Consider the following 22,979-nt stretch of genomic DNA (forward strand, 5'->3'; position numbering starts at 1 on the left):
CGTGCATGTCATTTCACATTTAAAAGTCCTAAATCAACAAAACAACTTTGTCAACCTTTGCCCCAAGCATGCATGACTTACTTTCAGAGGACAGCAAGTTTACATCGATGAACTTGACACTTGTAGCTAGTCCTGTACAGTGGTACACAGCTGCTGCTGGGAGCCTTGATTGACAGAAGCTTCAGTCGGTTGCCCATGACAACGGTCCAACAGCGCGCGGCCCAGACAGAACGGTGCGTCAAGGAGGCGGCGCACTGCCGCTCTCATAGCGGGACTATTAGCGCCAAAGTATGTACTAACTAGACAGTATATAATACTCTAGATAGGGCTTGTTCATATTCATTACAAGAGATGGAGATCAACTAAATGGCTTGTTGTACTCGAGTAACCTGTTGAGGTGGCCTACTATTACTAGTATTATTAGTAGTAGTTTTAGTAGTAGTGGGCCTAGTAGCCTAATACTAGTAGTAATAGTAGTACTTACAGTAGTTAACATTAACTGCTAACATCACTACCAAAAAAAAAAATGTTTTATTTTTATGTAGGCCTAGCTGAACTACTGATCTACATCTGCATTTTGTCCCCTTTATTCTCACAAAAATCTTGATAAACTGTCACAATTAGTTTAAAAAATGAGGGTACCTAATTTGAAGTGAGGGACCCACTTTTTATTTATTTATTTACTAAAGATAGCCTACTTATTTCAGATAAAGCCAGTCCATCCTTAATGAGGTTCAAGAGAGAAAATTAAAAACAAAACAGCAGACAGAAATCCAGTGTCAACAGTAACAACTTTATTATCTTCTTTTTTGTCATTGTGTCTTTCTTGTTTAAAGACAATGTTATATGAGTATAAATTAAGGGAGAAAATACACAATTTAAAAAAGAAGCAAAACCTCAGTTGAAGAATCTGCAGTTAAACCTGAATACACCTGTGTGTATCTGGGGAGTAAGAGTAGTCAAGGCAGGTCATTACTTTTCACCTTTGACCTCCTGTACCAGACCCCTGTTGTGATGTGTCTCATGAAGTTCATCACTATTAACCATTACCAACATCATTACCATCTTGCAACAAGGCCATGAGTCACAGTCAAGGACACAGACAAGGAGTAGCAGGGTTCAGTTTAGACAAGGCATGAAAAATCTCCCCATCTTCATTACTATACTTCTGCCTCAAAAGAACTGAGCAGCATAAAATGAGAAGCAAATGTGTGTCGTACATACACACAAACCTCAACTCATTATGCATACATATGAATACATCAACATAAGAATAATGGCACCCATGAGAAAGTAGAAATCAGAACAGAAAATAAAAGCATAAAAATTAAAGCTAAATCAAACCATAGTGAATTAAGTCAGATGAAATGAGAAAAATGAGAGGGGGTTTACATTAGAAACCTCTTAGATAGGGAAGGCAGTTGAAGAGTTTTAGTCTACAGTACACTCTCCACATACACTTTGGTTGGTTTATTCCCTTTCTGCATGAGGCAGACAACTGTTCTATTTGAAGCAACAGGAGCCATGTGTTAATAAATCCTCTACACCTCACTGTGTTATTGCTACAGCTGTCCGATACTGTACAGGCCCTCACTGGGGCCGCTTCAGTAGGCAAGTCACCGTCAAGTACTGAGGTCACGTTATTTGGAAATATATTGATTAAACGTATGATGAGCTCTCCATTATCATTCAAAATATAACATGTATATTCAAATATAAAATCATCTATCTCAAACACAATATATTAAAGTAAATCTCTAGTGAATCTCAAGTTGATCGCTGAGAAAGGAATCATAGATTAACTTGCCATTTGTACAATTTCTTCACCACACTTCAATAGTGATCTGTGTTCTTTCAAATGTCGATACTGTGCGCAATGGTTTAGTATTTAACTGTACAATGACAATTTTCAACATAGCAAAAATAAAACACCTTGCCGCGTTAATGTTCGTCCCAGGTGTGACCATCCTGATATGATTCAAACGTCAACAGCCTGTATTTATGTATGTGCCTATGGGAGTGTTTGTGTTGATGCACACAATGTGAGAAGAAACATATTTATGACTGCTGAAAAGTAAATGGTGTGAAGTGGATAGACAGGAAGAGAACCCAAAATAGTACAGCAAAATAAAGCCTTTTGCTCTGTGACGAAAGAGATTTAGTGATTTATCAAACTCGTGATAGCCACAAATCAAAAATGCACTAAAACCATTTATGTAAATAGGAGTAATGAGTACTCTTCTGTGCAAAAACATAACAATCATTAAGTGACTGATGAAGAATCTCACAGATAAACTTTTTACATTTTACCAGCTCACATTCCTTTTTAGCTGTTATCACCCTTGAGATCTTCACTCTATCAGCCGAACACTCTGTGCAGGGTGGTATTCTACGTGAATGACACTCTTATCCAGTGCATATCTCAGACCCTTATGGCCTGCGCATCAGAGGCACTGCCAGACGTATTGATCTGTGAACTGATAACTGAACCAAGGTTAATAATGTGCTAGTATCAAGGACTCTACAAAAATGATTTTTCAGTGTGTCAAGTCAGTCTTTGTAAATATAAAACATTAAATCTGCAGCCAAACTGTGTGTGTGTCAGAATTGACTTCCATCTTTTTGCGGTATCAATTTGGATTAAAAGTTAAAATTACTTAGGCTCATTCAGTCAAGTTTCCAATTTGAACTATACTGTACAGATAACTTAATATTCAGATTAGTATAATTACTCTTCATTTTACAATATCATTCTCTTATCACAAAATATTCACAGAAACGACTAGACGGCAGATACAATACCTCCAGCCTTGATTCTACATTCCTAACAATAATTACAAAAAATACTAACTGGTTTTCAAAACTCTTGTCACTTTAGACATGTAGTGCACAGATCAGGGGACTCGTTTCCCGTGTTCAGTCAATTCAAAGGCAAAAGACTGACAGTACCTTCATGAGCTGATCCCAGATCAGCTTGTCCACATCTGCTGAACATTGTATGGGAGGACTACAGAGCTGTGGTGGGTCTGGACCAGTGGTTGGGACAGTCCTGTGTGGCTGGAGCTGACTGCACAGTGGTGCACTACAGGAACCAGCCTGTCTGTTTCCACAACCCAAAAGCTTCTGTCAGCTGAAGCCACGCTGGACACTTCAGACCCACAACTCCAGTCAGAGGCTCAAGTAGTCCTGTTGGAAAAATCTGAACTACTAACTAGTGACTGATGGAGACTGCAGAACCAGCCCATTGTACACTATGAAATCACCATGTGCCTGGATATTGATGTATTGGGTGATAATTACTGAATAGCTCAGTGATTTGGTGCAGACTCTATACTTTGTACAATCACTGAGACATGTCACTGAAAATGGTCACCAAGGATGCAGTATGTGTTGCTATGGGAGAGCACCAAAGGACAAGGTAAATAAACATACAAAGTGAAGTCTTCTCAACATCGACACAGAGATATGTATTAACCTATGGTTACCCACAGTGAAAAGTGCTTATTCAGTTTCTCTGATAAAGATTCCTATACCAGCGATATGGATGTTGTGAAGTTTAATGTTGTACTCTTGTGTTATTGTACTAATGTTGTGTTACAACCAGAGGACTGACTAAAGTAGAATGTTGCTAATCTGAAACCCTTGAAAATGGAGGCTGTTTGAACCAGATAAATGTTCAGATGACTGAAATGCATTGAAACACAGAGGCAATTCATATTCAAAATATGAAATGGTTACGCAGCCATATTATCTCTACATGGACTATCGTCTAATTGGCTACTGAACAGACTCTAATTGCATGTACCTACAAGGAAATCCCAACATTAACACACAATTAACAGAACATATTTCTGCACTGCTGCATATTGTGTTCATTATGTCCATCAGTTCAGATAATCTAGGTTCTACTGTATAAGAAAAGTTGAACATTAGCTGTTGATAATGAAAACTAACAGACATGACTTTCCAGACACCATATTCAGGCCCTAGCCTCCTTCATTATGCAACCAAAGGGGACAAAAAAACTGAGCACTTCAAATCACAAGGAGGAAATTTATTCAAGCTTTATAATCTATGCCTAGCATAATCTCACTTGTGCTGAATAAAATAGAGGATGTGAAGACACTTTTCTTAATAACCTTTGAAAAACTGCAAGAGTTAAATCAACACTGTCCTATTTCTATGTGCGCCTCAATATGATTTTGTTCCTGTTAGTTGTCGGTCTATCCATCTTTACACAGAGGCGAGCTGCTTTGATATGGGTTTCTGTTCAATCGATAAAACTCTTTAAAACAAATGGGGTGAACACAGAAAAGTGCATTGTGGAGCACCTGATTTCAGAAGCTTGCAGGTGCCTAAGTGAGGTGTTAAAACTCCACCATCTCACCGCACATCCACACTAACTCACTGCTGTTAGTATAGTGTCAAAAGGGGGGGGGGGGATTATTTAAGGAATGCCCCTTCTTAATCCCCATTGTAAAAACAGAGTGAGAGTGTACATTTGGAGGTACAGTGTATTTTGAGAGTGTGTGAGACATACACATTCTCTTGCTCACAAAGGTCCACACGGTGCTCTGAAGCCGGCTAAGCCCCGTTGCTGAAGGGCCAGAGGCAGAGCAGTTCTCTGTCTGGGGCGAGTCCACTGAGGTTAGGTGTGGTCCAGGCCAAGCTCCTGGGTTAGAAGATCTCAGGACACATGCTCCAGTCCTGTCTGTCCTTGGTCTCCCAGTATCCTCCCTTGTACACAAAGTTTGTCTCTCCAGTGACTGAGTTCCTCCTCTGGTGAAACCACAATGGCTGGTAGCCCTCATATTCTCTACCTGGGGGAAGAAGCACAAGTGTCACTCAAGAAGAAATGCTTTCATCTATTGGTGCTCTTAACACTTGTAGATACTTGTAGATCTTGTAATTGTATGTTTTATTACATGTAACATATCATTGAGGCCAATTCTAAATGAAAATGTCACATGTATGCAGGAAAAAAAAAACATTTTTCCTGGATCATTATCTGGAGAAGCGGATATGGAGGGGCATCATGCAGTTCCCACACATAGGCAGACCACACAAAGGACACAGAGAGGATGGGGTGTGTGTGTGTGTGGGGGGGTGATGCACAGCAGAGGGGCACGAGGCAACCCCCACTCACCAGAGTCATAATCACACTCTGACCACCAATAGAGGGAGGAAAAGAAAGACAAGTCATGGGTACATCAAATACAATCTAGCCTACGCACAACACACACAGGAATGCCACCAGGATGATACGTTTCTGCTGCGTACTCTGCCTCGCCTATTCTGGCTTCCACTACGCCTCTCATTCAATCTCACTCCTTTTTTGCTAAGCTCTTCTTCTTGACATACAATAACCCTTGTATTACTGAGTACTACTGTATTATTGAGTACTACTTCTCCAGCACAAAGGTCAAGAGACCTTCCGAAATTATTCATAATAATGTAACTGAATAGAGGCCCTTTTAGCAAATCCTTCTAAATCCCTGCGTCTCTCTTTCACCCACTGTAGCTAACCCTCGTTATTATTCGTTCATACATCTGCAGTTGCTTTGCAACTCAGTAACAATATGAACAACCCACGCTGTCCCTGCAATGTTCTATGTACTGTATATATATAAGCTTCAAGGTATGTCTGTACTGCACTTGGCTGTTTGTCTTTGTCCCAGCTGTAACCTGCATCTAATGTTAAATACTGTATATGTGTACTTGTTATTGCTATGCTCTTTCCCTCCCTTCTTTCTTCTTTATCACCCGCACACGTCTCTGTGTTTTGCTCTGTCCGTCTTTGTCTATCACTCCCCACACTTCCATCTTATACCTTCATCCAGAGCGTCTGAGGCCTCTGCTTCCCTCCTCCTCCTCACGGCTCTTTGTTTCTCCTCTAGCCTCTGTTTCTCAGAGTTCGCCTCGTCCCATCGCCCCGCCTCCATCAGCCTCTGGTCTGGTCTCAGGCGGCTGTCGGTCATTCCCACTCCATCCTCCGGTTCGTTCAGGGTCAGTGCCAGTGCTGAGAAGTGGTACATGTTCTCAGCGTTCTCCCTGAGAGAGCCAGAAGAAGAGCAGACAGTTGAACAGAGTGAGAAATGTTGAAAGGTGTTATACATGATTTACTATAGTACTATGCTACAATGTACTCTGCCTCATGAGGCTGTGGAGACAAGCGCTTACGGCAGAGGATATTTCTTCCACAGTAGTTTGGGGGACAAGGTCTGGTAGACGGTCTTCTGTTTGCCCTCTGACCCGCTGCCCCCTCGGCTGCTCTGAACGATCTTGGCACTCTCTATCTTGTCGTCCCATGTGCCAGACAGTATGTAGTGGGCCTGGCCCCCACTATCTGCCACCACACCTGTCACCTGGAGGGGAGGAAGAGGAAATAGACCTATAAAATAGATACTATATGGAATGAAGGTACCGAAAGTAAGCCAGGCTTCTTTGAGCCTAGATGTATCATAGGTGAGAGCTTATCTCCCTTTTCTGTGGTGTGAAGCTGCTTAAATGTACAAACACAGCCCCCTGCATGGGACATCAGTACATTGCAGCATCTTACCCCAAATCCATCTCTTTTAACATTAAGTGCCAAGCAAAGCAGCACTGTGTCCCACTTTTTAGGTCGTTGGTATGAGTTATCATTATCCAGTGGCAACGTCGCTGCCATGTAACCTCGTACTGCGAATTTCTTCAATCTTACACTGAGAGTGTGATACATTTGCAGGTATTATCCAGCAGGAGGCAGCATCACACAAGCTCACTACCCAGCAGTGTATGAGCTCATGACAAGGTCTGGTGTCAGCAAAGCATGTGCTGACTGAGTGAGAGGAAGCATTTACCTTGCGTGGAACTTCCCTGGAGAAATAACTGTAAGGAGAGAACTTGAGCTGGCAGGTCTCCTTGGTCCTGTGGTTCACAATCTCAATGTCCCCTGACTGCACACACACACACACAGAGAGAGAGAGAGAGGGGGAGAGAGAGAGAAAGAGACAGAGAGAGAGAGAGAGGAGGTGAATAAGAAATGGAGAGGTGTCAAAGACAGGAAGAGAGCGGGGGGAAAAAGAGGTGACACAAGAAAGATCAATACCAAAATGTAAGAGTTCAGAGTGGTTGAGTGAATTCAATGGATAGGGAGAGGTTGAAGAAATTTAAGCGTAGGCATGAGGGAGAAAGTTCCCTTTTCAGAAAAGCGATAAATGAATATACATGGGAAACTTTCTCCTTAGCATAATAAAGTTATTAATTCTTACTATTTTACTGTGTTGACAACAGAGCAAAAAATATACAAATGTAAACATGGCTAACATCATGACCAACAAAATTACAAAATTGATGGTTAGGCTTGGTTGATCAACAATGAATGTAATGTATGTGATTTGGAGGAATGGGTTAGGAATGTGTGTGTGTGTGTGTGTGTGTGTGTGTTTTGCTTCTGCTTAGTTCTATCACAATCACACACATATCTGAACAGTCACAATGAACAACAAGTCATCAACAAACATTGTTTAATTACAGACAATTCAATATTAATAGGTTGTTATACTCTGGTTTATGAAGCGTCTTCTGGTGATCTAATGGGACTCTATAGCCAGGATCTCCACTTAATCAACACACCAGTGTGCTTCTGAGACCAATAATGCAGAGAAGTGTGTGAGTGTGCCATAGTCTACTACATGGCTCTGTTTATCTGCTCATAAATTAAATATTTCCACTCTCTCTTTCAAGCTTGTACAAACACACACACACATAGCGGCAGACAGATAAGACAGACTGCAGGGGTGTGAGCAGGAACAAGAAAAAAAACAGGAAAACAGCAAATGTAGAAATGTAGAAATTGATTGGAATTGCATGGGGGTATACTATATATCACTAAGCTTTCTCCTCTAAGCAGTAACTCATCCTTTGAATACCATGCAATCATGGTTACTGCTCCTGCCAAACTATTTGTGGTTGTCATATATCTCCCACCAGGGCTACTGGGGCACTTTGTAGTTGAACTGGACATGCTCTCAGCCAGTCCTGAAGATGGCACCCCACTGATTGTCATGGGGGACATGAATATCCATCTTGACAAACCCCAAGCGACTGACTTTCACTTCTGTCCTCATTTGACCTCAAACAGGTCTCCACCGCTCCCACACACAAAGCGGGCAATACACTCAATCTGATTGTGACTCGAAACTGCTCCACAGCAAATCTGTCACCTCCTTACATCTGTCTGACCACGTCTTTATTCAATTCACGGTTTCCTTAACGGAACATTCTCAAGTTCCGCCGGAAATGGTCTCCTTCAGACGAAACCTCCGGTCCCTCACACCAGCTCAGCTCTCCAATGAGCTCTCCAAACTTCTGCTTGACTCTCGTCCCACTACCTGTCCGTTGGACGCCATACCCTCCAACCTCCTGCAGGCCATTTCGCCCACACTTATCCCTGCAGTCACGCACATCATCAACTCCTCACTTACAACGGGTGTGTTCCCCACTGCTTTTAAGCAAGCCCAGCAACACTCAACCCATCTCAGGTTGAAAATTACAGGCCAGTTTCACTCCTCACCTTCCTTTCCAAGACACTTGAGCGTACAGTCTTTAATCAAGTCTCTGAATTCCTTTCTGAGAACAACCTGTATGATCCTAACCAGTCTGGCTTCAAACGTGGACACTCTACCGAGACTGCGCTCTTGCCTGTAGCAGAAACACTGCGATCAGCTAGAGCTGCCGGTCAGTCCTCTGTTCTCGGCTGCCTTAGACACGGTTAAGCACCAAATCCTCCTCTCCACACTCGCTGATCTTGGCTTCTCAGGATCTGCTCTCCGCTGGTTTGAGTCCTACCTCTCAGGGAGATCCTTTAGAGTGTCTTGGAGAGGGGAAGTGTCTAAATCCCACTGCTTGTCCACAGGGGTACCTCAAGGGTCAGTGCTTGGACCCCTTTTCTTTTCAATATACACTACCTCATTTGGTGGAGTCATCCGCTCACATGGCTTCTCATATCATTCATATGCTGACGATACCCAGCTCCTCCTATCATTCCCGCCAGACGACCCCACAGTCTCGGCACGGATATCAGCATGCCTCGCCAATATCTCGGCATGGATGAAGGAACGCCACCTTCAGCTTAACCTGTCAAAGACTGAGCTCCTTGTCATCCCAGCCAGTCCCTCTGTACAACAACAGATCAGTATCCAGCTCGAATCAGCTCAGCTCATTCCCACAAAGTCTGCCAGAAACTTGGGTGTCATGATTGATGACCAACTAACCTTTAAGGAGCATGTGGCTTCTGTTGCTCGGTCATGCCGATTTGCCCTGTACAACATCAGGAAGATCAGACCCTACCTGTCTGAACATGCAGCACAACTCCTAGTACAGGCGCTTATAATATCACGCCTTGACTACTGCAACTCCTTACTGGCAGGGCTCCTGGCATGTACGTTCAAACCTCTGCAGATGATCCAGAACGCGACGGCGCATCTGGTCTTCAACCAGCCCAAAAGAGCACATGTCACTACGCTGTTCATATCCCTCCACTGGCTCCCAGTCTGCCCGCATCAAGTTCAAGTCCTTGATGCTCGCCTACAAAGCAGCAACCAAAACGGCTCCGACCTACCTGAACTCCCTCATTCAGGTCTACGCTCCCTCCCGCCCACTTCGCTCTGCCAAGGAACGGCGCCTGATGCTGCCACCACAACAAGGCCCTAAGTCTCTAGCCAGACTCTTCTCTTCTGTGGTTCCTCAGTGGTGGAACGAGCTACCAAACTCCATTCGATTCGCAGAGTCCCTCTCAATCTTTAAGAAAAGGCTAAAGACCCAGCTCTTTAGTGAACACCTTCTCACCTGATGGATTGTGTAACCAAAAAAAAAAAAAAAAAAACCTCTTTATCTGCCTCTATGCACTCTATGCACTGCCTCGTAGCACTGCCTCGTAACACCTATGTCCTGTTGGACTAGAACTTATCTTTATGGCACTTAGCCTACTCTCGTTGTTCTCTCCTGACTAGAACCTTGTTTGTGTTGTATTAAAATCTCATGTGTACGTCGCTTTGGATAAAAGCATCTTCCAAATGGGAAATTGTAATTGTAATAAAAAAGCTAAGTAGCTGAAAAGAAAAAATCCCATTCCTGGAGACAGACAGACATGCAGTCAGATAGATGGGCTGCTTGCCGCCCCTCCCCCCACTCGTTATAATTGGGCCATCTCACAGAAAGGAGAAGCTGTTATTTTCGGGTGTTATTAGAGATCAAAGCTAAAGATAAATCCCCAGAGATTGTGATGCTGCGTATTCATGTGCTGTAAGGCTCTGTTCTGATTCCCTTCTTCACAGCCTTCTACTCTGCTGGCCTGGATTATGCACAACTGTAACGCAAGAAACACGCAGATCATCTAGGACTGGAATGTGACATCACAACTGACAGAATTATGGAGCCATGGATGAATGGTTACCAAAGAGCAGTTTCAGCAACAGACCTGGTCAATCCACAGCTTGCCCACGATGATGTTGTGCACTGTGGAGGTGACCTTCCTCCACACATAGTGGTTCCCACTGGAGTGGAACTGCAGGTGAATGGCACCTGGGAATGGATAGGGACAGGAGACAAAGAGAAGAGAAAATTGGAAGTTGAATGAGCACTGTTATAGGGAGGGAACACTAACCAACAACCATTTACAGAGTATATTCACAGCTGCTTTTGCTAGTGACCTGCTATTGCATGGAGCTGAAACAAAGTGATGTTTTGCGTTGTGGGTTTGCTTTTTTGATTCCTCTCCAGGTCTGGTTGTAAACATGGTCAGTCCTATCTGTGCCGCGCTGGAAAACATAAGTGCCATCTAACACACTTATTCCCTGCGAACAGGCAATACATTTTAACCCTGCTCCAGATCGACTTAACCTGAGATGATACACAACATGTATTTCACCATAAACGCCTTCCACTTTTTTCCATTCCACAGCACCTCACAGGAGGCATATAATAGGAAGTGTGAGAAGTCAGATAAATACCACTGCACCCTGTTCCTGGACTATCTATCTATCAAATCTCTCATTTATCTAGAGCCAACAGACCCCAGCTCTCTAGTGCAATAGAGAGCTCCCTTTATACCCATACTTTATGTGTGTGTCACAAGGGGTCATAAAATCCCCCTGATTCATTCTCACACTGTTTTCTGTGGCTTTAGATTGTGTGGGAGGGAGGGAGCTCTGTAGTTTACTACTCTCAAGTGGGATGTGGAGGATATCCAAACTAAACTCGCCCGGTGTATCTGTTCAATTAGCATGGTGGAACCTTTATTTAGACAAATAGTTTGTTTGCTGTCCAGGTGAATATTGAATGTCTCACCCAGAGGCATTATGGAGAGGTATTTGCCACGGAACTTGCTGGCTATGGTGATTTCCTGCCACAGGGTCCAGCCTCGTTGGGAAATCACATGATGTGCCGCTGCAGGGGGGTGATGGCTCACCTGAGAGGAAGGATGGGCGAAAGGTAAAGGTCACACAACATCGAGGATTGTTTCACAGAATCATAAACCATGTTCAAAACCTTGTGTGGAGAACAGTGTCCAGTAGGCTGTTACCTGCTCACACAGCGAGCGGTAGCCAAACTCCTCCAGGCGATCCAGCTCGTAGGTCTCACCCAGCAGGGGGTTGAAGGGCTTGGCGGTCCGGTGGACTGTGGTGGAGTAGGAGGAGATGGAGAAGGCAGCTACCAGGCACATCTGCTCCAGAGAGGAGTCGCAGCGTGCCGCCTTGTCCAGAAGCTCGTGATACTCCAGGTCTTCTGTGAGACGCTGCAGCATCGACAGAGGCTCGTTGAAGTTTACCTGAATGGGACACAGAGAAGGTGCATGTCTCAAGTGCCATCATGTAGGTTTTGTCCATCGCACCATCAAATCTCATTTACGGAGATTTATCTTAACCCAGATGACAGAACGAGGACCATGCCACACACACTTACAGGCATGGGAATTTTGGAGAGCTCCTTGCCAATACAGTTCTTCATGATGCTCCACAAATTGAGGGAGTAGTTGGGCTTCTCTGGGATATGGGTCCGCCGCTGTCTGCGGGGCTGCAGCTCCTTCCCTGACAGATCATTACAGCTCGGAGACACCTGAGATTGGGGGTGGGGTGGGGTGGGGTGGGGAGGGGGGGGTGTAGGAGTGAGCATGAGTGTCCCAAATGTTTTAATAAATCATACAATACTGTGACTCAGAAAAACTTTCAACTTCATAGACAGCTTGGCGATATTTCAGCATATCACCAAGTAGAGACAGAGTGACAGAGCAAGAGGATGAATGAAGGAGGAAGTGAGAGACAGGAGAAGGAACAGAAGAAACAGATGAGTGTGAGAGAGACGAGAAAGAGAGAGAAAGCAAGAGAGACAGAGTGAGAGCAAAAGAGAGAGGAGAGGAGAGAGGAGAGCAGATGTTTGACTAGTAATTAGGATCTAGAGGAATGATGCAGGGAGCAGCTGTGCATCTTTGGCACCACAGGGGTGACAAAGGCTGTGTGTGTGTGTGTGTGTGTGTGGGTGTGTGTGGGGGCATGGGAGAAAAGGACTGGAGGAAGGGGTGTTTGTGAGATTGGCAAGAGGCTTGAAAACAGCAACTGAAGGCGAGTATATAAATAAATGAATGAGCTGTGAGCTCTCCAGCAGCATGGATGAATCTATAGTGAGACCATGAAAGGCAGCCGTGTTCAAAGATGTTAGTCGCACCAGTCAAAGCTGTTAAAAGGAACAGACACTTACATGGTCATCCTGGTTCCAGTCATTGGGATGGCCTCCGCTCGCGCCACTCAAGTTACTTTGAGAACGCCTGAAACAGAATGAAAATGGTTTCTACAATAAGCACTGGACATACATACTGATTTGTTGCCTCAGATTTTTGGGGTTTGAGATATTGTATTGTTTGGGTTTGTTGCTATTGGGTTTGAGAGATATGTTGAAAGAGCTGAGCTAGAATGATGATGAGAGAGAAAACACTAATCTAAGACGTGGAGACACGCTGCTCAAGACTTGAAAAAGAAAAGCAAGACAGCAGGTGCTCTGCAAAAATAGGGTGGAACTGACAGCAAAAGGCTGATTGTAATGCAGCAAACAAATATGCCATAATAAAGGTACTGAAAGAATGAGAACAAAAACAGAAATGATTTTACTCTCCTGCAGGAAACCAGACCAGGGACAAGCACCTTGAGCTATTATTATACTATAATAATAATATGCTATAATAATATACAACACAGGGTGAGCACATCTGACAAACACTGACAAGAGGGACGTGTATGTACTGTATGTATGTGTGTGTGTGTGTGTGTGTGTGTGTGTGTGTGTGTGGGTGTGTGGGTGTGTGTGTGTGTGTGTGTGGTCATATTCACTATATGAAAAAGACTAGAGCGCAAAAATGGTTTATAGTGGTCACACATGTGCCTTTGCTGACCCAGGATCAGATCTCACCTGTGTCTCCCTTTCAGCTTTCCTACTGTCTCAGTAAAAAACAAAATACTAAAGAGAGTGGACTGCCCATTTTCTCACTAAGATCAGTAAAGTCTGTATTATTGGACCCACAGTATGTACCAGCAAGAGTGTATTGCCCATTCTTTTTAAAAAAAAACAGATAATAGATAATTGATGAGACTGAGACTGATTGATGAGATGTCCCCCTGGTTATATGGGTTCTGTTGAATACTCACTTTGGCCTCAACATGTTGATTTCAGAGTTATATGAATAGGATCAGTGTGCCAGACTGACCTGTGCTGTGTGTTCTCGGTGGCGGTCACTGTGATAAAAGCAGGGGAGTCCTCCATGGCATCAAAATACTCAGTATCCTCATCTTCATCACTCGCCTCCTCTTTGAGTGGCCTCTCACTCCCTTCTGTCAGGAGACACGCAGTATATTATTCACAGCACGCAACACTAGCACTACTATCACATGGTTTTTGTTTGTACTATACAGGGTTAAATGGAGAACAGTGGATAATCACATACCCATGGTGATTAATCAAGAAATAATCAGCTTAGTTAAATAGGCAATGTTCCTGTTGGCTAACTAACCCAAATGATATGAGTTCCTCTGGGTAACATTCTCATGTCAAATACCCAATATTCAATATTCAATGATCCAGTATGTCTATAACTCTTCCAACAGAGGAGTACAACTGTGAAAATCCCCATAGCACATCATTATAGTACTATCCCATGACAACTGATTTAGTGTTAAATGAAAATGTGGGTGAACTATTACCTTCAGTCAGTGATCATTATAAGGCAAACAACCACCAATATAAACAAAAATCATTCATATTTTCAGAAAATAATACCTATATGCTTTTTCCCCTTAAGATGCCTTTTTTGCCTATTATATAGCCTACATCAGTTTGATACTACTTACTATGATGTGTGCTATTAATTTATGTCATGGAGATTAATCTCAGCTGTGTAATCTCTATGCCAATAAATAATAAAAAGGTGAGTAAAATGAGTTAATGTGGATTTATCCTCTACTACATCCATGCTATAAACCTAAAATAAGGCTGGGAAATGTTTTTTCCATCAAGCCACTTTTTTACAACGATAATCTAATTGTAAACCTTCTGACATGGCTTGTATCTCCTATTTCCTCCCTGTTTCCTAAGATCAGGAATGTCTGTAATGTTGGACGTCAGGCTGGTCACACATGACTGTGAACATTTAGAGTACGGTCCAGACAGAGGCAGGAGACTACAGGAGTTAGGTGCACATGACAGCAAGTCTCACCCTTGTTGGCGGTGGGGGCACTGGGAGTGCTGGCAGCGAGCGCGGGGGCTTCTCTCCACGCTCTCTCCAGGCTGTTATGCTGCTTGGCTAGCTGCTCAATGGTCTCCTCCAGGTGGGTGCGCTGCTCTCGCTCATACTGCAGCGCCCGCTGCCATCTCCGACTGTGAGTCTCCGCTAGGTCCAGGAAGTCTCGACACGCCTGGGGGAACGCATGCAGACACACAGACACATTGAAAATTTAATTTCTACAATACACACTTGCACTTTGGAATAAAATGGACTTACATCATGCAAAAGAAATCTGTTGTTCGTAATTCCTCAGAGTGTGCAGGTTTCCTAGCACTTACTATAACTGTATCAACTGAGACTTAGGAACCTAGAAATATTAAGCTTGGAGATCAAATACAGTGCAGAGAGTTTTACTCTATTCAGTGCTTTATAATAAAAGTCAACTCTGCAATATTGCCTGTGGATTTCGATAGAAGAGTGACTCCTCTTGGTCCCTGTTGTGTAAATCTTTCAATGCTAAGACTGTTTCTTTCTTCAAATAAGACAAAAAATTCTTTCATCGTCACTAGGTTCATATTTTTATTAATGCCCAAGTCTCCAGATAATAGGCCTACTCTACTGAAAAAAAAATCAGCAGGTGATAAATGTCCCTGAATAAGCTCCAACTGAAACCAAGATGAGAGAGAGAATATTGGGATGGGACCAGAGGTGGAGAGAGATTAAATTACATAAGTATCAATCATTGTAATCAAGGCAATTCATCGCTACTGTTTCAAGCAATCATCATTATGTCAATTAGTCATCTCCGTGGCTTTTACTAGGTCTCCATACTGTGTTGAATGTGAATATTGCATGTTGCCTTGGAGCACACTGTAAGTTAACAAAGACAGCATCAGTGGAACGATGAGCTACAGATTAGCCCTTGATTGCAGAAGACTAGGTTCCTGTCAAGAGGGGGCATCATTGTAAAACGCACTATGAGTTCCCATTACTGCTGAAACAAAGAGGTTACTTTAGATCTAATATACATGTCAGCATTTGTTGCCATTGCATCATATGTCTGACAGCCTCAAAGGTCAATGAACCTAAATCACACACTTGACAGCTGACACCATGCATGATGAAATATGCTTGTGACAGTCAGTGAGCTGTCAGCAAGTGAGCTTCCAGAATAAGGTTTTTTTAATAATTATTTTTAAACTGCTGTTATGCAATCCAGTATTTTTGTTGCATTTTGAGGGGGCTTGTTAATTATTCCCCAGATGGGTGGAATGGATGGGTGTGTCGCGAGATCACACATGATCCAGTCAGTGCATGCTTTCAACATTTGCAAGTTAAAAGCCTCTTTGGTCCAAGCGCCATAGGGGCTGTTGATATTTGGTTGAAACCACTTGGACACGGTTCTGGCTGAAGTCAGCAAGCTGGGGGGCTCGTGTGTCACAGAGCTCAAATAATCTCTATCTCTTACAGACAGGATGTATCGCCTTCAGGCAGCAGGAAGAGAAACAAGGACGTGGTAACACTGACCTGTTCCCTGATTTGCTACCAGAGAAGAGGATATCAATCTCTTGAAAAAGTGTTTTTTACCCCTCACCCCAACCCAACACACACAATATTACATTAATTCACTGGCAGAGAGCATTTAACTGTTTTCATTAAAATTTCAAGGCTATTTCCAAAAGATCACATTATGATGATCTATCAAATTAAAAAGGCTGTTAAGTCTTGAATTGAAGTAATTAAATTCATGGCTTTTTGCTCAAAAATATGCATTTTACCATAATGCGTGTCATTTGAGCCTTTCAATTAAATAAAATAAAAAATAAAAAATAAATTGCAATATATCACTGTATTAAATTGAAATACTTAGTGCATTGCAATCCCATACCTGGCCAAAACGAACACAGGGGAAACTGAAAAAATAAGGAAAGCTACAATATAAGATTCCTATTGCATGATTGTTACTGTAGAATAACATCAAGCTTTCAGGCAGTACATTCAGTTGCTATTATCATTCACTGATCATTGCACATCTAGGTGTAGAGGTGTGATTTCAGAGAACAGAGAGTGATTGCTAGGTGTCTGATGATATCAATTCGATCACCATAGCTGTGCTTTTTGAGAGGATTTTTACAGCATTTGCAGCTTCATTGGGAATGGCAGAATGCCTAGTCATGATTTAATATCATAAGTGTCGAAAAAAAAAAAAAAAAAAAAAACAGCTGTCTGACATCCCAAATGAAAATGAAAGAGTTCAGCTCCTTCTGAGAACAATGCAGTAGGTTTGACAGTATACTATACTTTAACTTTTTACACTATACCAGAGCAAGAATCATGATACAACACCAAACATTCAAAGTTTAGAGCAAACTTATGTACTGAAGCTGGCCAATCAATCAATCAACGAAACGAAACGTAAATTTGTCAAGTCATTATACTCTTTAACATTTGGCTAAAGAGATGCATGTATGGTCATTTTACTGCTACTTAACACAAGCTGCTGATCTGTATGGACCAAGACTTCTGATTATATTTACAGTATGATACTACAATATCTCAGAATCTATGGCGTTACAGGTATGGTAAGGGTGTAGTACTGAAATATCAACCCTACAGTACACTTGTGGATACGGCTGTTTACACAGCAGCTAATGGGGATCCTATCAAATAAACCAATTAACTAATTTTAACTAACTCTATCCCTTAGCACCAAGAATAGCAGATAATTAAAAATACAGTTTTCACATCATGTGGAAATCTCACAAAATACATGACAGTGAAATAACTAGAAGTAAATAAATCCACAATCTCTTACCTCCAGCAGTCATATAGGAAGTATCCTAAATGACAGGGTCTGAGCCTCAATTTAAAAGTTAAAGTGCACGTGACGTTGCGGACCACTTCCTCAGACATAAGCATGATATGAAACTGAACATGGACTTAAAAAAAGCAGGACGGTTCCACTTTTTTTCTGCTGAGTCTCCTGTACAAACGCAGACTGCTTGTGACTTCCTGTGGGGGAATATCACGTCTGAACCAGGCTAAGCGATCCTGGCCATGTGGAGTCAATATGTAAATCAAGACTGGTGTAACAGCTGCCAGTGTCAAATTAAATGTCATGCTGCACTTTGCACGATGTGCAGGGTTGGCAAAGTGTGAAATTAAAAAGCAAGGTTTCATATGATCAAACCATACAAACGTACCATATAAAACACACAAACGCACAAACTCAGGCAACTGATGGCACACGTGAGGAGTTATATCAGCACTAAATGAGCACATGCAGTTGTGCCTTGACGTTACTGACTCCCTCCTGTCTCCATTTTCCCTCAACCCCTCCTTTCTCCTTCACTTCCTCCTAACATTTATTCCCATGCTTCTTTGGGACCAGCACATACAGACAACAGTTACACTATTAGTACAAAGTAAATTACTTTACAGCGGCTGAATCCACAGATGCAGAAAGCCAAGTGCCCATATCCTCTGTTACTCTCACAGAACCATTTACAAGACCAAAAACTACTACAGGGGGTCTGTGGCAGCGCTTCCCCTCAGTCTCTCTCATTAGAGGCCCATTCTGGCCAAATCTAATGGCATTTTAATGATAGGTGATCCAAGAATGGCTGTTTTATTGCTTGTCCAATAAGTTTCAATTTCCCCAGCCAATTAATCAAAAAAAGAATAAGAAATGAGAAACAAAAAGCTCATCATTTTGAGGTACGGCCAATCCCATAATTTAAATGCAATCTACAGTACTGTGCATACAGACTGCATTTTGTTTTCTTATCATAATCCTATGGCTCAGTGCTCTTAACAAGCAAGTATTAACACATTCTTAACAATATATTAGGGGCACTGCCTAATTTCAAGCCAAATCAAAAGGTCAAAGTTCTTGCAACCCAACGGCCGACGCTGAGTCAGTCCAAGTCAGTCTACTCCCAATAACCAAACATGTAGCAGGAACAGCCTCAAGTATCAGACATGCATTACAGCCAGAATAAACATTCTCTGACCCCAGGAAAAAAAAAACAAAGCTGTCAACACATCAAAGCCAACCAGAGCAGTAGGTAGATAGACAAACCTTTGTATGCTTGTCTGGGTAATATCTGGCTTCAGTCAGAGCAGGTCTGTCTGTCTAATAGTCATCCAGCAGGGTCTGACATTCCTCACCAGGCTGGGAGGGTCTAGGGTTTGAGGTATGAGGGGGGGTAGGGGCTATTCCTGTCTCCCCCCACCACCAATCATATCTAATATCACTCCTTCGCACCTCAACTCTCCCTGAACCCTTGTCCACTACTACCATACTGTAAAGCCAATGGAATTTGCCATTGAGGAGAATGGAACAGAGCCAAATACAGTAGAGTACTTCCTCTTCTGATCCTAGTAACCAGATCCAACAGCGTGTGACGTGGCGGTGGTTGAAAACCTGGTCATGTTTCTGTGTTTGTTGTTGTGTTTTGATAAATGTAGCTGGTAAGGAGCCGTGAATGACTGTGCATGTCTGTATTCGTCACAATAATGATAATCACGCTGACATCAGTCTAGCCCTGTAGTGGTTTAACTTGCCACGCTGTGAAGTGATCGCATCTCTCATCACTCACTAACCAGGGCATTACTGATGACTCGCATTCCTGTCACATCGATCATGCCGAAGCACACAGGATGCAAGACACTCTCTGGTCACTGTTCAGCGGGGTCGGGCCTTGTAGCCTCGTCTGTCCCCGGCTGACTACTTACATTGATCATAGCATTGGAAGTGATGCGGAAGAGGGTGGCTCGCTCGTTGACTGCCTTGATCTTCTCCCCTCCCTCCACCGGGACTCTCAGACCCTCGAGTTCACTCAGCGAACGCTGCAGGGCCGCCCCGTGCTTGGCGATCAGGTCGTTGCACGTGCTGAGGTCATCGAGCTTGCTGACCAGCGTCTTCAGGGTGCCCTGAATCTCGCTGCGGTCCGACTGGGACGCCGGCTCCTCGTCCCCCGAGTCATCTGGAAGGGAGAGGTCAGAGGTCATACAGACTGATACTTGCCGTGGGGGAGGAGGGAAAAAAGACTAAATATTTACTACATTTATAATAGTGAATATTTCATTAGTAAGATATTAATATACTTTATAAAGATATTTGTAATTGTCCTTTTGCAATTCCACATAGCATGTTTAATTGCAAAGCTGTTGGATGGCATGTCCAAAGACCAACGGGCGACATATGCACACACACCCATTTTCATTGTATCGATTTTTTTCCTCAAGACATGGGTTGGCTTCCCAGGATACCATGGCAATCAATAATCCAACCCCTCCATGGCCCAGTGACCCCTGCTGTCACCCTCCATCACGAATGACTCATTACAGACACATCAAATGGAGGACAGTGAGCCGGGAGTCACAACAAGTGTAGCGTTAAATCGATACAGATGGGCAGCCAGCAGCTTGCTCTAATCTGTTGCTGACTAGCTGCTATGTTTTAGTAAAGTGTCATCCATTAAAAAGAGCACAAACTGTCAGTAAATGATAAACACACAAATTACTTGGTCACAGAGACAAACAAACTGTGATTAGTTCCACTGATGAAATAAGTGCTATTTGGGCAGCTGTTAGTTTGATTTTACAGATGGTTTCATTTGACACACACAAAAACACCCATGAGACAGCAACACACTAAATACTGTAGTATGATTGCTCTGACTGGAGAAGCCCTTGGGAAGCAAAGCAAGTGTAAATGTAAGCTGTGTCAGGGCATTTGAATAAGGACAGCTCTTGCTCTTCCACAGCCATAGGCCTTTGCTGTAGCAGCTGCCCTTCCCTATGATGTCACCAAAGAGAGGTTACTCAGGGTCATACAGAACATACGAGAACAGCGCGGCAGTGTCTGTCCTAGGTTACACACACACACACACACACACACACACACACACACACACACACACACACACACACACAGAAAGACAGAAATACACCACTGGGCAGGTCCAGGTCCAGAAACAGATAGGTGCTATGGCAAATCCTTTAAGTTTGGAGGGATTTAACAGTTCAATGACCTTTATCACAGGCATCTTGAAAGTTCAAACAATCATGCATATAAAATGTCACCTAAGGGCAACATATAGCTATGACATGTTCAGAGAGATTTTTGTTAAATATTACAATTATTACAATAACTGATTATTAATACTATGTCCTCTGTCCTTTAAGATGGCAAAATTCATGAAGGAAACAAATTATAAAAAATGGCAGGAACTTCTGATTTTCAGGATGAAAGTGGATCAAACTGATTCTGCATGACTTTCTCATCTCATTCCAACAATGACAAAATGGCTATGTGTTTGCTGGCCCAGTGGATGTGGTTTGAGGATTATGCACACTATGCTGACTGAGTACAACACACAACACATGATGCTTACTAGAAGAATAAATCAATTTTATGAAGGTTTTATTGTAGCGAACTATAAAAAGGGCGTGTGTGTGTGTGTGTGTGTGTGTGTGTGTGTCTGTGTGTGTGTGTGTGTGTGTGTGTGTTTTTAATCAACCATGTCAAGAGTTAAGAAACAAGCCCATGTGACTTCCATACTGGGATAAGTTAAAACCTGAGGTGGGAACATGGAACCAGCTTCAACACTAGAGCCCTTGTTCCTGGGACTTTTGGCATGTTGAAAAGCAAGTAAGCCCCCAACAACCCAGCCATAGGGTTGACAAACCCTTAATAAAGCAATACTACAACATCTGCTTCTAATAATAATAATGATACTTTATTGATTCCTGTCGGAAAATTCTCTTTTCGCCACGGGGAGGTCAGTGTGCAGAGAGGATGTCTAAACTGTCCTGCTGACCCAATAATGTTTTAATGTGTAGAAAGCGTGTGAATTATTCTGTCTTCCGCAACCCAGCATGCCGACTTTGCTAAGTATGCCATGTTAGGTCACATTGAAAAGGTCTGATTGTAGCTGGTAGGGCAGGCTGTCAAATTCCTTGTGAGAGGCAACACACAGTCCCAAGAACATGGCAGCCTGCTCTGACCTCACAGTGGAAGTGACTATCACCTCTGTCCAGACTATTTATACCATGTGAGTTTAACATGGATCTCAGTTGCACAGGCAAAACAACAAGACAAAGAGGCACTAGTTCTGTTCTACCTCAGTTTCCACTAAGTAGCATAGGTGCAGAGACAGCATCTGCATGTCTTAATGTGTCAATCATTTGAAAATTTGACCAAGAAAAAGCCTCAGTCCCAGAAAAGGACTGGTCATCTGGAGCCTTTTACCACAACCTGATATCGAAGACTGACACTCACTCAGCTAATCCTTAACTAGTATTGGGTATATTTATAGACTTCAAATTTGATACCAGTTCACAAATGATACTTTTTGCTTTTTGACATTGATTCAGACCAATTTATTTAATCAGTAAATATACATGATAACTAGAAGAAAGCTTTAGTCGTAAGAATCTAACATTTTGAAGCTTTTCAAAAGTTTTTGATTTCCTTTAATATCAATGTTAATTGGTATGGTACTGATATGTTAAAATATTCTGACACCTGGCCCAATCCTCAACTAAAAACAAGTCAAAGCAACCATGACAGCATCAACAGACCCAAGACCAAAAACAAAGATATGACAGAAAAATACTAGATGGAAATAGGAATAGCCACTCTTTTCCAGAAGGTGTGTAACAAAATGACAAACACACAAACAAGCTTTCAACACATGTAACACATGGCACTGCACTATCAAGTAGCTTAAGATAAAAGAAACAAGATAAGAAACTTGTCAAGTAGCCTCACATTTATTGGTCCTGTATAGCAGGGGCAAGTCCTGCCATGTAAAAAGAGAGAGGGCCAAGGAGAGGGAGGGGAGAAAGAGGGGAGGGGAGGGGGGACACAGGGAGAAAGATAAGGAAAGAAAAGACATCTCTCACCATGTCTGTATTCCTGGGCATCCATTTTCACCCAAAGGTGACCACAGACCAGCCGGGAAGAAGCAGCACACACAGAGCCGCTGAGCTCTAGCCCGTGAGGTAATGCGTGAACATGTTGAATAGGCTTTCAGAGAGACACAACTGTCTGGCCAGTGGAGGAGAAAGACAAAAACAAAACAGTCCAGCCAAAGGTCAACCCAGCAGCCGTGCCGCACCAATTGAAACTAGAGAGTGCCAGGATCAGAGAATGACCCACCCCATCCACCCATCACCAGCCAGCAATAGACTAGGAATTGAATTACACTGAAATTCAGTA

General features: G+C 42.8%; 1 protein-coding gene across 1 annotated transcript in view; it reads right to left on the bottom strand.

The window, feature by feature from the left end:
- Window positions 1-784: 784 nt before the first annotated feature.
- The window catches only part of osbp2b (oxysterol binding protein 2b), a 54,885-nt gene continuing 32,690 nt past the window's right edge, over window positions 785-22,979 (bottom strand). The window contains 12 exon segments of the mRNA XM_071523165.1: window positions 785-4,820; window positions 5,831-6,051; window positions 6,181-6,365; window positions 6,840-6,935; window positions 10,460-10,563; window positions 11,329-11,449; window positions 11,564-11,809; window positions 11,944-12,096; window positions 12,736-12,802; window positions 13,736-13,859; window positions 14,729-14,939; window positions 19,487-19,737. Of these exon segments, the coding sequence (XP_071379266.1) occupies window positions 4,678-4,820; window positions 5,831-6,051; window positions 6,181-6,365; window positions 6,840-6,935; window positions 10,460-10,563; window positions 11,329-11,449; window positions 11,564-11,809; window positions 11,944-12,096; window positions 12,736-12,802; window positions 13,736-13,859; window positions 14,729-14,939; window positions 19,487-19,737 (1,922 nt within the window). The 3' untranslated portion in view covers window positions 785-4,677.

This window comes from Centroberyx affinis, unplaced genomic scaffold (assembly GCF_046629955.1).
Source record: "Centroberyx affinis isolate AG114_WGS23_722 - 3 ecotype Tasmania unplaced genomic scaffold, CSIRO-AGI_Caff_v1 ptg001070l_1, whole genome shotgun sequence".
Classification (NCBI taxonomy): domain Eukaryota; kingdom Metazoa; phylum Chordata; class Actinopteri; order Beryciformes; family Berycidae; genus Centroberyx; species Centroberyx affinis.